Source organism: Microcaecilia unicolor, chromosome 6 (assembly GCF_901765095.1).
Source record: "Microcaecilia unicolor chromosome 6, aMicUni1.1, whole genome shotgun sequence".
In the NCBI taxonomy this organism is placed as follows: domain Eukaryota; kingdom Metazoa; phylum Chordata; class Amphibia; order Gymnophiona; family Siphonopidae; genus Microcaecilia; species Microcaecilia unicolor.
In genome coordinates, this window is record NC_044036.1 from 269,661,057 (window position 1) to 269,675,256 (window position 14,200).

The 14,200-nt window shown below is 42.2% G+C and overlaps 1 protein-coding gene across 1 annotated transcript in view; it reads left to right on the forward strand.

The window, feature by feature from the left end:
* The first annotated feature begins 219 nt into the window (after positions 1-219).
* The window catches only part of LOC115472532, a 65,160-nt gene continuing 51,179 nt past the window's right edge, over positions 220-14,200 (forward strand). Inside the window, exon 1 of the mRNA XM_030206826.1 lies at positions 220-934. Coding sequence (XP_030062686.1) covers positions 220-934 — 715 coding nt within the window. The remainder of the gene's footprint in view (positions 935-14,200) is intronic.

A 14,200-nucleotide genomic window follows, 5' to 3' on the forward strand; every position in this document is an offset into this window, starting at 1 on the left:
ATTATGGGGAAAAGAAAGGGGAAGTCCCCGGCACTTACCTCCTCGAGACGGGCGGAACCTTACACCATGCGCCAGGGAACATTGGACGCGATAGTGGTGCGCACGCCGGGACTCTCTAAGAGCGCTTCGATAGCTCCGACGTTTTTGCCAGAGAATAGCTTGGAGGAAGTCTCTTTGAGCCCTCCCTCTCATACAGCACCTCCGAGACCCATTGGGGTGATGGTGGCATCGGCGGAACAGCATCATGAGAGTTCCAAAGACGGTTTACCCCTTGGGACTGTAGTAGGAGGCCCCGTCGCCACTTCTTCTCCAGCGGGGATAGCAGAGCAGTCAGGGCAGACTCAAACCGTTCTGTCCTTGAATCTGCCAATGCAGGAGTTGCCAACGGGGAATATCGGGGAACGAACTAGACCTGCTGTAGTTACCCTAGAGATGTTATGGGATGTTATTCAGGACATGAATGCCACTCTGGATAAAATGTCAAGAGCAACGCAAGTAGAACTGATGGTGATTAAAACGACTCAGGAGAATTTCAAGGCCAAGCTTGATGCCCAGGACACCAAAATCAAGACTTTGGACAGTGAGGTACAAATTTTGAAAACTTTTTCTACTTTAGTTTCCAAGGAAAAAAATATACAGTATAGGAAAATAGAACATCTAGAGAACCAACTTCGAAAGAATAATTTGAGGATTTTGAATTTCCCCAAATCTCCTTTAATTGCCCCCTTGGAAATGTTTAAGAAATATCTGAAAGAGACTTTACATATACCAGAGGAAAATCTACCACCAATAACTAAGACTCAATATATTTCTGGTATTCACCCGGCAGTGGGGGAAGCCCCACAAATGAACTTAACGGAATTTCTTCAGGATTCACTTGAAGTGATAACTGAAAGAACTACCATGTTGGTGACTTTCGCATTTGAGCTTGACCGTAATAATATATTTAAGTTGTACTTCCGTAATATAAATGAAGAATTCTTAGGCACAAAAATTCAAATATTTCCTGACTTGTCCAGGGATACTCAGAAAAGAAGGAAGGCGTTTCTAACTTTGAAACCTAGGTTCCTTAGTATTGGAGGCTCCTTCCTCCTTAAGTATCCCTGTAGATGTGTCGCAAAATTTAATTCTCTGAATTATATTTTCTTTGAACCTGAGAAACTTCAAGAGTTTATTATTAGTAAAGAGTAGAGATTCATGTCCTGAATAGTAAGCTAGGATCGGCTGCGCCCAAAGAGAATTCTTCCGCCTTTGTTTTTCTTTTATTAATTCTTCAATAGTATTTCTTTGATCCTGGATCCATTTGTTGTGGTCTAATATTTTAGGAAATGTTTTTTTCTTTTGTTGAGTTGTAATTCTTGGAAAAAATTTTTACTTCCGTATTTCTGACTTTATGTATATGCATAAATGAAAATGAAAAATTTATAAATAAAAAATTTAAAAAAAACTTGCAAAAGTGATCACAGACCTGTTAATGGAAAAACTCAAGATAGTTGTATAAAACCTATTGGCATGTCAATAGCATGAATGGTTAATAGAAGCTAATTAACATGTATTAACGGCTGATACTGGCACCCAAAGAGGTTTAATTGACAGGAGAGGGCCAGAGCTTGCTTGGCCCATTATCTGGCCTGAAGTTAGTAGGCGGAACTTGCCACAATATTGAGTCACCCAAAACAATAGCAAACACTCAATAAAAATAAGGACTGCCTATGTGTGGTTTGGTGTGGACCAATAGTTTGCTTTGATTTGGTTGTATCAAAATGGCGGCTATGACTTCAGCCTTGTCACATGACACCATCTCCTGTCAATTAAGCCTCCTTGCTGGCACCCTATGGGGGTAATACTGAGCACCTGGTAGGAATCTGTTCAATAAAGGAATTTAGGCACTTAGGGATCCTTTTACAAAGGCACACTAGCATTTTTAGTACGCATTAAAAATCTCAGCATTTTGTGTGCGCTAATCATTACCACGCAGTAAAAATACTAATGCGCCTTTGTAAAAGACTCCCTTACTTTCCTTTATAATATACTAGCATAACAGCAAATATGCAGACCAATAAGCTGGAGTAAGTGTATACACCTAAGTTCTGGAGATATGTGTATAATTTATAGCATTCTATGTTACATGTATAAATGTGAGTCCCACCCAGACTCCAACTATGTTTACACCTACCTATAAAATACGAGTTATATGGAGGAGTACTCAAACTGTTTGTCAAGTGATCCATTTTTTCCATTGCCAAGTTGTTCGCAGTCCATAATATTAACTGGCCTACCTACATATTTTACTGCAAATCTAAGACTAAGCAGGCCAGTAGGCTTGCACAGACACTAAGCAAGTATGTCCTAAGCACCAAACTACAATAATCAGTAGGCTGCTTAGTTGTATAGATTTTTATTAGGGCTGCATTTTGATTAAAAGTTTAATCGTGATTAACCACGTGATTAAAGGTGTGTTTTGTTTTGTTTTTTTTACCCACTGCAGTTCCTTGTGACTTTGGGCAAGTGACTTAACCCTCCATTGTCCAGAGTCACAAGGAGCTGCAGTAGGAACAAAAATAAACATCATACCTTGAATTGTGCGATTAATCGCATAATTAATCACAATTACAAATTTTCATCAAAATGCAGCCCTAAATAAACTAAAGGATAAAAAGTAATAAAAAGATAAGAAATACAAAATACAAATTGACAAATTACAAATTCAAGAATCTAAAACAGCATGCAGAATAACCTTACAGTTTTCACAACCTACTTCAGAAATGCAGCCCTAATTTTGATTATTTTTGTGGCAATATTAAAAGTAGTCTACTTTATTATTTTCTTAAAGTTAATAAAAATGGCTCCTGCTGCACTGTTTATTATGTTTATAATGTCAGTGCGAGAAATTGAACTGCTGCCTGAAGAATGTCAGTATAGGTTGGATTGTATGGTGTCAATGCAATGAGCCTGGCATTCTGCAAATGTTCGTTGGTTATTACACTTCTATGTTTGGTTTCGTTTAGAGTTCACAGTATCAATAACAGATGTGAGATTTTTCAACATAAGTACCATCTATGAGACAAAGTTTTGATGCTGGATGTGGGCGTGGGCATCTTTGGGTTGTTCACGCTGCAAAATGTATTTTTTGACATTGCATTTAACCACAGCACTGGCCCACACGGGTGCTACAACACCCAAAGATGGCCCTGTCAAAAATATAATGTATTCATCTGCCGGTTTTCTGCTCTATCATCAGTAAATAACACTTTATAGACCTAAATTCAGTTTGAAATTTGTTTAATGGGCTCTCAGTTTTTTTAAATAAAGGTAATACAGATTTTGCTGATATGTTTTCAAAGATAAGGCACAGCTGCGGTTCACAAAAATTGGGTTCATGGTCTGGATTCTAGACCACGGTCTGGACTTTGAGTGCCCCTGGAATAGTGCCTAGGCAGAAGTTTGGCATTTACATGCATATGTGTACACCCATGCACCATTGTTCTCTCTAAGCTGAGAGGGAGTCCTCCAACTACATCGCTGCCAGTAGGGGGTGGTGTATGGAATATGCTTAGATTTCAGCACAGATCTCTAGGCATGCTATATAGAATCCAAGGGTATGTGCATAATCTCTGTATATCTGTTAGCACATACTGTATAGAATTGCCCTCCATGTGGTACATCAGCTTAAAGGCAGCTAAGGCATTGGCTATGAAGAGAAAACAGACTTCTGCAACAATATAAAAGGAAAGCGTTGGGGGTTCTCTCATCTGTGGCTCCAAATAGAATGAAAAAGACGTTCCATTCCTCATAACTTATTGGGCCACAAGTGAAGGAGTTTTTTGAAATGTTGTGTGATTGTAATGAGCTTTGGGAACCTTCAGTCCTTAACATAACAGGCCACTGTCATTCTCACCCACTCCTGCCAATATGAAACCAAGTGTGAATCAAGAATTTGCTACGCTAATCATCATCATCAGAGCCTTCACTGTGCACTCCCTCAACCCCCCACCCCCAAGGCAGAACACTTGTGCCCCAATGCTCAAAAGTAAACATGGGTGCTAGAGGCCATTAACACCAAACTAGCACCCGCGTTTACTGATGTGGTATAGTGAAAAACCCTTCCTGCAGGAAACAATGTGTGTGATCACCATCAGTGCAAGTAGCATGCTAATGCGTGCAAATAGGGGTCATTTGTTATTCACCCCGATGCTCCAACAACCGCGAACAACACAAGGGCGCCTGTAGCACTGGAAATCCTATGCCTTCTTGGAGCTGGCATTAGGGTGTTTTACAGTCAGAAGAAAGTTCTGTGAACCAAAGAGATTTAACGTATTTTAATTTTGCATTTATAACCCGCTTTACCAACAAGTTCTAAGCGGTTTACATTTAACTGTATGTTATCAAAAGATTAGCTAACATTAATTAGTAATAACTTACAGTGGAACTGTTCAGTATACAGTAAATAATATTACATTACATCTTATAAACTAGCAAGACATGGTTGAGCATAATTGTTTATGTAAGATCATATTTAATATGAAATTTAATAGTCTTTGGAACTCATGATCTATCAGCCTTAAAACAGATGTCAAACTTAACATGGTAAGAGACCAAAGCTACTTTAAAAAAAATATTAAAAACTGTAAATTACTCTTGATATCTCCATCTACCCCTCCCCCTTTCTTTGTAAAGCCAAGAAAATGTATTTTCAGGGCCTACTGAACTCTCTGGTAAACTCTACCAAACTTCTTTTCAAACTTGTCTCAGACTTGACTTCTTAGCAAAATAGATCGAGACTTTCTCTAGCTCCTTCTGCAGATCACTTGGCCAATTCATTCTCTATGAAGATTTCATCTTTGATAGCTTCCCTACCCTTGGTTCCTAACTCCCCTTGTCAATATTCATCACCCCCTCACCCCTCTATTGATCCCACCCATCCCTCTGTCTTTTCCCTCACCCATCTACTTCTTTTCTCCTTTCCTCTATTTCTTCTTTTCCTCAACTTTCAATGGCTTCCCTTAAGCAGTTTCTTGCATCCATTAAATCTGCTCCATGTCCCCTTGATCCTATTCCTTCTAGCTAGTACAAGATTCCTAGGCATGGTCTTCTTCCATTTGTTCTCTCTCTAATTAACCTCAGTCTATCTTCTGCTTCTGTTCCCTCATGTTGGATCGGTGTTGTCCCCTCATTTATTCAACATTTTCTTAAGTCCTCTTGCCTCTCTTATTCAAGATTTGAACATTAACTTTTATATATATGTAAATGACATTCTATTGATTTTCCCATTTTCGCCCTATCATATTGATCTCACTCAAATTCAACATTTTCTTTGCATTATTAAGGACTTACTTTCCACCCACAAATTAATCCTCAATCCGGATAAAATTATTGCCTGTTGGGTGACCGGTCCTCTCCCAGTTTCCACAGTTCATCTTTTGCTTTTTGATCGTCCATAATCTCCAGTTAAATCTTTCTGATATTTAGGCGTAATTTTAAGATTCGCAACTTTCTTTCTCTGAGCACATTTCCTCATTTGTTAAGTCTGGCTTTTGTTCTCTCCGGAATCTTTGGTCAATTTGCTCCTACTTTACGTTCCTTGGTACATGCCTTCATTATCTCAAAACTTGATCACTGTAATTCTATCTTTGCTGGACTCCCTAATGCTCAATTGAAGTGACTCCGAATATTACATAATTCTGCTGCCTGTTTTCTCTGTTCAGCTAAGAGGTCAGATCACATTACCCCACTGTTCCTTCGTCTTCACTGGCTTCCTTTTCCTTATAGGATTTTTTGTAAGATTCTATGCTTAGTTCATAAAGCCTATCACACTGGTTTCCCTGCTTTTCTTTCAACTTTGAGTATTCCTTATACCCCTTCTAGGCACTTTTGTTACCTGGATTTTTAGCAGTCCCTGCACTGTAATTAGCCCATCTAGAATCTACCCGGCACACTACCTTCTATGTTGAACCTTCCTTGAAGACTTTTAAATCCCTGCTTAAGTCTTTTTACTTTTCCCAAGCCTTTGGAACTCAGCAACTGTGAACTTTATTGTTTCCAGTATTTGCTTGTTTGTTTATTTATTTTAGGGTATGCTTGTTCTTGTTTCACCTGACTCTTTTCTATCAGTAATGGATTTTCTTTTCTGTTTTTAAGTTTCTGTGTTTTTGCTTGCTTTATAAACTGCCCTGACCTGTATGTTCAAAAAGGGCAGTATAACAAATTTTAATAAACATAAACATGCATTCTGAAAAAGCTGAGTTTGGTGGGTTTTGCTAGGTTTTTTTAAAGTATAGCTTTCCTAAGACAATTGCATTCTATGCCCCAAACATTACACATTCTTTGTTATTTTACATTGCTGGCTCCTAACCGACAAGGTTATGTCTTCATAGCCTGTTCCCTAAATCACAGGGTTTTCGCTCGAGGCTCTGATCCCACAATTGTCCTTCACAGTGCCTCTTTGTTCTGCCATCCCATGCATATAAAATTACTCTATTTAACATGCCAGGATCTATATTGTTTTCTCATTACTCACAGAATCGCTCTTGTTTTATAAGTGAAAACTTATCATTAACAATATAAGCCCTGTCTCCAGGAAAACTTCTTTTTTTTCACACATTAATGTAAGCAACCACAAGAGGGATTGGGCAATATCTGTCTCCATGTATTGCAGTCTGCAAATTTCCCATGAAAGCTGACTGACAGAATTGGAGGCAAATGGAACTGGTGGAGTTAAATGTACCCAGTGCATTTTTTCTAGCAAAAAAGGTGCCGGTACTCAAATGCTAGGCCACTCTTCAGGAGTGGGGTGATCACTGAGGGTTTCACCCCACAATAACCAGGCCCCCTACAACCAGTCACAGAATCTATGACAGGGCAGAATTGGTGTGTAGAGCCTGAGCTCTTTCATTATAACTTGGGGTCCATGGGTCAATTTTAGCAGACAATGAAAAAGGTGCCGGTACTCAGTACCCCCAAGTACCCCCTCAAAAAAAGCCCTGAATGTACCAGTCGGAACAGATTTCAAACTGTAAAACTACATAACATTGGCATTGGCATTCGTATCACTTCCGTTCTCCACAAAAATATGAATTAGACCCAAGACATCAATGTAAAATGTGTGGCAAAACATTGGCCTCAACTTTATTGATCAATTAACATTCAAACTTATTTATTTATTTATTTATGAATTATTGTATCCCACTGTTATCCAAAACCAAATTTCAGTTCAAAGTGGCTTACAATTTACATTTTGGCTGATAGCTACATTATATTTAACTGTTATAACATGAAAAGGATATCGATAGCCTTTAGAATTTTCTGAGTGGCTGCTAACATTAACATTCTGTGTCAAATTCAGACTGCTCCCCCATAGTGGCCTTCTATCTTGATTCTCACCCCTTAAAGAGAGAGCTAGTTAGTAACAACCTAGATGTCCATTTCAGCAAGTATTTCCTCCCAAATATTCCTTCTGTTTGCTCTGTGAAGGCCTGCGGTGACACCAGGCCCTCGCCTCCACTTGTGGTGGTGTCATACATGAGTTTTAAATCCAGCGCCTCTTCTTAGTTCTAATACCCTGTTTAACAGCCACCTCTGGATTCACAATCCTCCATCCTCCACCACAAGTGGCAGCAGCTTATAATTTTGTCACCATTCCCCCCCCCCCCCCCCCCCCCCCGTTGTAGCCATCGAACAGCACTCAGAAAAATATTCAAAACCCAATGTCCAATAAATGAACTCCATACAGGTGATAAAGACCTAGACATTCAATGATTAACAGGTCATGAGACACTACCATACCCCCCAAGGCAACCACAAATCGAGAAATATCCCCATTAACATGGCAGTGAAGCTACTCCACAGCCTTCATTTTTCTGGCCTCTCTCCAAATTAATCACGGTAGGATACGAGACCACACCAGGCGTGTGTGTAGGAAACAACATGCTCACAAAAAGAAATCCTTTTTCATGTGGCGTATTAACACCATCCCTTTTATTCTATGCAAATCATTTCCATCTAAATGCATAAGAATCAGCTGAGTGGAGAAACACTTTGCTTACAACCAGGGCTGGTGTTAAACAGTCAGGGGCCAGGGGCAGAAACTGGGGATAGGGGGGCCCCAAAGCTGGTCTTCAGCCTATGCCTCCTTCAGCATGAGGCAGGCTTGGGAGTCCTTTGTAGTATGGAGGCACATGGTAATTGCCCTGTTTGCCACCCCCTAATGTTGGCCTTGCTTGCAGTAAAATTGGTAAGAGTTGTTCCCATAGCATGCCCTGCAGTCCCAGCCATCGAATCCTAATGCCAAAGGTAGCCAGTCCCAAATTTACTCCCAAGCGGAACACTGCCACATGCTATCTGGCCCAGAAAATGAAGGCGTGCCTCAACAATCACAGACATATCTCCACAGGTAAAAGTACTAAAACAGAAACTAAGAAAAACAGTAGAAATTAATATTTATTCTCCCCAAGACACGTATAACCCAAATAACTATTGGAGCACTGTTATAGCTCAACCAGAATAGGCCACCCTCAGGCCTCAACCACCTATAAGCCTGGGCATGATTCCAAATCAGTTGACTTCCTCACACTGACCCACACACCTCAACCTAGCTGCTCTGTCTTGGAACAATGTGTCCACAAGTGCAAGCACCCATTCTCCAGAACCACAATATACACAACAAACCTGAGAACCCCTCTGAATTTTTTGTGGGTGCAACCAACTCCCCAACACTCAGTGCTCCAAAAAAGGCAACTGAAAATGCCAGCTGAAAAAGCACTGCCTCGTGGTTGGAGGAACAAACATCTCCCATTACTTGCAGAAGCATCCTCTATCCCTCATGTAAAATTGGCAATCTTATTAGCCCCAGCCCGCCCACCCACAGATCCTCCTTTCCCCTTCACCTTCCTCTATCAAACCCCAGGGCCCAACAATTGAACCACCTCCCATTTTCACTTTCCACATGCATCTGGTGCAGAAGTAGCATGGGCAGTGCTATGAGACGTGCCCTCATCAGCATTCTGTGCTGCTGGCTTCAACCAAACATACAGACTTGGACTCCCAGTCCCTGCTCCCTCATCCATCTACCTTCTGTCCTACATTTTTTAACTCACCTGCAGATCTGCCATTAGCACCCTCCTCCCATTACCTTGACCCCCACCACCCGTACCCACAAACACCCCTGCACAACCCTTCCTTGGAGCCATAATCATAAAGATGTGACTGAGAAGCTCCAGTCCCCAGAATTCTATGAATAAAGAAATATTTCTCTATACATATAAAAACGATCTAATATATTGCATATATAGCAGCACTCCTGAAGAAACACACAAAAAAACAATTTAGGGTAAAACCTCAAAAGTAACAGCAATCGGCAGGAGATGAACACCTAAAGATCAAGACCCCTAGCAGCTAAAGACCCCTTTCTGGCCAACAATACTGGCTGTGCTCTGACCCAACCACTGCTGCTGCAAAACACCGGAAAAATGAGACTATGGGGCTCCAAAAGCCTCTAACCAAAAGTCATTATAGAATACTAGTGTAAATCTGCATTTGCACGCCTAACTTTAGGAAGGAGCACTTACACCAGCTCAATAGCGTAAATGCTCATGCCTGTTTTCAGATAAGTGCATAAATAATAGTATTCTATAACCTGCACACATAACTGCCTGACACACCGCCAACCCACCTTTGCCCCTCTCAAGTCTACGTCCCCCCTAGAAGTTTCATGTTCTGGAATTTGATTGCGCAACTTATAGAATAACTAGTAAAAAAGGCCCGTTTCTTAACGCAATGAAACGGGTGCCAGCAAGGCAATCCCCCACTCTTCCTCGCTGTGTCGCTCTGTCCCCTCCGAGTTCCAGACCCCCCTCCCTCCCTCCCAGTTCAAGGCCTCCCTGCCTGCCTGCCGGCCTCCCTCCCTCCTTCCCTCCCTCCCAGTTCAAGGCCTCCGTCCCTCCCAGTTCAAGGCCTCCCAGCCTCCCTGGCCTCCCACCCACCCAGTTCAAGGCCCCCTCACACCCCTCCCACCAAGTTCCAGACTCTGCCCTCCCTCCGTATTCAACACCCCCCCCCCGCGTTACGGATCCCTGGACCCCCCTTCCGCGACCCTGTCAACCCCCCCTTCTCACCAAAAACTATCCCCCGCCGCCGTCGAGTACCTGTGCTGACGGGAGACCCCAACCCCCGTCAGCCAAAGTTCTGTTCTTGTCTGTCCTGGTGTTGCTTCCTGAATAATCTTCTGTTCAAGTTTCTGTGCGTGCGTCTGACGTCAGACGCACGCAGAGGAACTTGAACAGAAGAGCATTCAGGAAGCAACGCCGCGAAGGCCAGAACAGGACTTCGGCTGTTGGGGGTTGGGGTCCCCCGTCAGCACAGGTACTCGACGGCGGTGGACGGTTTTCGGCGGGGAGGGGGGTCAACAGGGTCGCGGAAGGGGGGTCTAGGGGCCGTAACGCGGAGGGGGGTGTTGAATTTGGAGGGAGGGTGGAGTGTGGAACTCAGTGGGAGGGGTGTGAGGGGACACGAGGTGTTGATGTTCTTCAGGTGGGGGGGTGGTTTGGTGATGCGTCGAGGGGGGGTCTGTGTTGCCCCGCTCCCTGCCACTTGCTCCGAAGTGGCAGGGAGCGGTGCACTGACAGCTATTTCCCAGGCGGGGGAGGAGTAGGGAAACACGTGTTTCCCTACTCCTCCCCTTGCCTTGGAATCAGCTGTCAGTGACGTCACTGACGTCAGTGCATTCTAAGCTGCCTAGCGGACCACCTCCGAGGGAGCCACGGTCCCAGGCACATTAGAACGTTGGAGGTGAGAATTATTATATAAGATGACTAAGGGCAGTTACGCAAGTAACTGCTAATTGGTGCCAAGTAGTGCCAAGTAAGGCCAATTGTAGTCTATAAGTGGCTATTAATTCCAAATTGAAATAATTTATGCATGCAACTGACCTTATTCCATATCTTGAGTGTGCAAATTTGCATTCTAGTCAAACATTTGAACATGCAAGTTTATAGAATTAAGGAGTCAATGGGGAAATTCTATAAGGTCATCTGGGCACTCACATTTAGTTATAGAATACATTATATCAGCAATTGTATGGTATTGTATGAGGAAAGGCTAAAGCGGCTGGGGCTCTTCCACTTGGAAAAAAGACGGCTGAGGGGGGATATGATAGAGGTCTATAAAATAATGAGTGGAGTGGAACAGGTAGACGTGAAGCGTCTGTTTTCGCTTTCCAAAAATGCTAGGACTAGGGGGCATGGGATGAAGCTATAAAGTAGTAAATTTAAAACGAATTGGAGAAAATGTTTCTTAATACAAAACAAAAACACCACCAGTAAGAAAATCTTATCCAAACATGTTTGGATAAGATTTTCTTACTGGTGGTGTTTTTGTTTTGTATTGCTTTACCCTATTGTAGCACCAGTTCTCCTGCAATTTTTTTGCAAAGTGTAGAAAATGTTTCTTCACTCAACGTGTAATTCAACTCCGAAATTCGTTGCCAGAAAATGTGGTAAAGGTGGTTAGCTTAGCAGAGTTTAAAAAAGGTTTGGATGGCTTCCTAAAGGAAAAGTCTATTGAAAATGGACTTGGGGAAAATCCGCTATTTCTGGGATAAGCAGCATAAAATGTTTTGTACTTTTGTACTTTTTGGGGGGATCTTGCCAGGTATTTGTGACCTGGATTAGCCACTGTTGGAAACAGGATGCTGGGCTTGATGAACCTTTGGTCTGTCCCAGTATGGCAATACTTATGTACTTATGCACCAACATTTAGGTGTGCCCACTTATTCAATGTCTGTGGCAGTTGTAAATGTGTGTGTCTAAATGCACCCAGAATTATGGGAACAGCCAACAGAAGAGGTGATGATCCGCAAACCAGCGCAGCAGCAAAAATAGAAGCAATGGTGGTGAATCTGCTGTTTTGAACAAGAAGTGCTGCACTGCTTTTTTTGAACTAGTTTTAACTATTAGGGGAATGCCTGTTGCTCAAAGAAACAAACAAACTGCAGTATCTGTAACTAGAGTAAATATCAGGTAAACTAATACTAGAAAACACAGACTCTACGTTAATTACGCTTGAGAAATTTGTGCTTAAATCATCATTTGGAGAAAAGCCCTCAGAAACGAAAGGCAAATGCCTGTTGCTCCATCCCCAATAGCTTTTAACCACTGACATAGCCATAGGGTGAAACGTGGCCATTTCGGGTGTCTGTCTCAATTAAATTGCTTAGCACTTCAATTTATTTGGTCTGTTCTCAGAATTGTGGGGCATATCCATGGCCTGTTCATGTGAATACCCCCTTGCACTTGTGCAGTATGCAAGTTGTGCACTAAAATGAAAGAATACCACTTAGCATATAGCTAGCACTTAGGAGTTAATTCTATATACGGCACCGAAAAAATCAGTGCTGATAAAATCGCTATTCTGTAAGCCGCGCTTAAAGTTAGGTGGGGTTTAAAGAAGAGCACTTATGCCTAGGACTCACACCTAATTTTAGGCTTGGCCAATTGCACCAACTGAAACATAGTGCAAATGCCCCCCTATTCTATAACAACGTGTAAATGCTAGGAACACCCCTGTTCCGTGCATGACCCTCCCATTTCCCCACCCCCTTTTTTTACTTGCATATAAAATTTAGGCATGGATCCTGCTTATATTCCAATTAAATCTAATTAGTTCCAATAATTGCTTGGTAAAAAGCCAATTATTGGTACTAATTAGCTTGATAACTAAATTGCGTAAAATTGGGTATATGCGCAATTTGTGGAAACTTTTATAGAATTAAGGGGTTAACGCACAAATCTGTAACATTCACAAGTGTGAGGACTAGTATTCTATAATATGAGAGCACAAATGGCACGTACATGTAGATGCTTACTTTACAGAATGAGGGGATAAGTGAGTATCTGAGGCTCTGGGAGATAGTCAGGCTTATTTTCAAAGCACTTTGGGAGGCTAAGTTCCATAGGTTTCTATGGAACTTTGGGAGGCTAAGTGCTTTGAAAATATGCCGTCTTCCCAAGCAGTGGTAGAAACAGGATTTGAACATTGACTTTCTTGGCTCTCAGCCCACTGATGTAACCACTAGGCGACATCCTTTCCTAAGCCCAAACCAAATTATGGGCTCGATATTCAGCCAGTGGAGCTCAGCATTTTGCTGACCGACACCGGCGTTAAACCTGGAAATTCAATACCCGGCCATGTCCCAGCACCGGCATTGAATTTTCAGGCTTCCAGACCCGGTTAATGCATAGCTAGTTAAGCGCGATATTCAGCACTTAACTTGGCTATGGGGCACCATATAAAGATAGGAATGACTTTTACGTAGTCCAATTTATGGATGGTTAACTGCTGAATATCCAGGACGTGGTACACAGAGAATCCATTGCATGCAAAAAGACCTGCTCCTTTTAAACCTTCCAGAGCCCAGATCCCAGGATAAGAGAAAGCCCTGAATAAAGTTTTTCTTTTGTCTCTGCAGTTAGGGTTCCACCTCAATGGTTCCCCAACTTATCCTAGGAGCTCCCCAGCAAGTCAGGTTTTCAGGATATCCACAATAAATATTCATGAGAGAGATCTTCATGCAGTGGAGACAGTGCATGTAAATCTCTCTCATGAATACTCATTGTGGATATCCCGAAAACCTGACTGGCTAGGGAACTCCCAGGACAGGTTTGGGAACCACTGTTCTACCCTATTCTCGTCAAACAGAAGAAGCTGATCCAAGCCTGGTTTTGATCACACTGCCTGAATGCAGACGCAATTCCGATTTCTCTAAAAAATATTTAAAAAAATTAAAAAGTGGGACCTACTACTCCATGCATGCAATGGCAAAATAAAAAAAAAGAACCAGGAACAACCAGTTGCCCCAAATTGTCCTTGGCAAGGTGTTGATCTTGTTGGCAGTACTAGCCTAGGGTTTTTCTGCCACTCAGCCCTCTCCCTCTGCTCAGAGTAGCTGCAGCAGTTGAGATCCTATGGAATGTTTTGGTTTGTTTCCATTATGCCAATTGGCCAGAGGCAGCTCAGGATGGTGTAACCAGCCAATCAGGCGTCAAATATACCAGCAGGCTTGTGCAGGCTGCCTCTGCCCTTTCTTCTTCTGAATGCTGCAGGCCGACAGGGAACGACACCAATAGTAAGTGAACAACACATTCATTTTTAGTAAAAGAAAACAATCCCTTAGGCATAAAATTTGCTCTTCAAATTAGCCGAGGAAAGC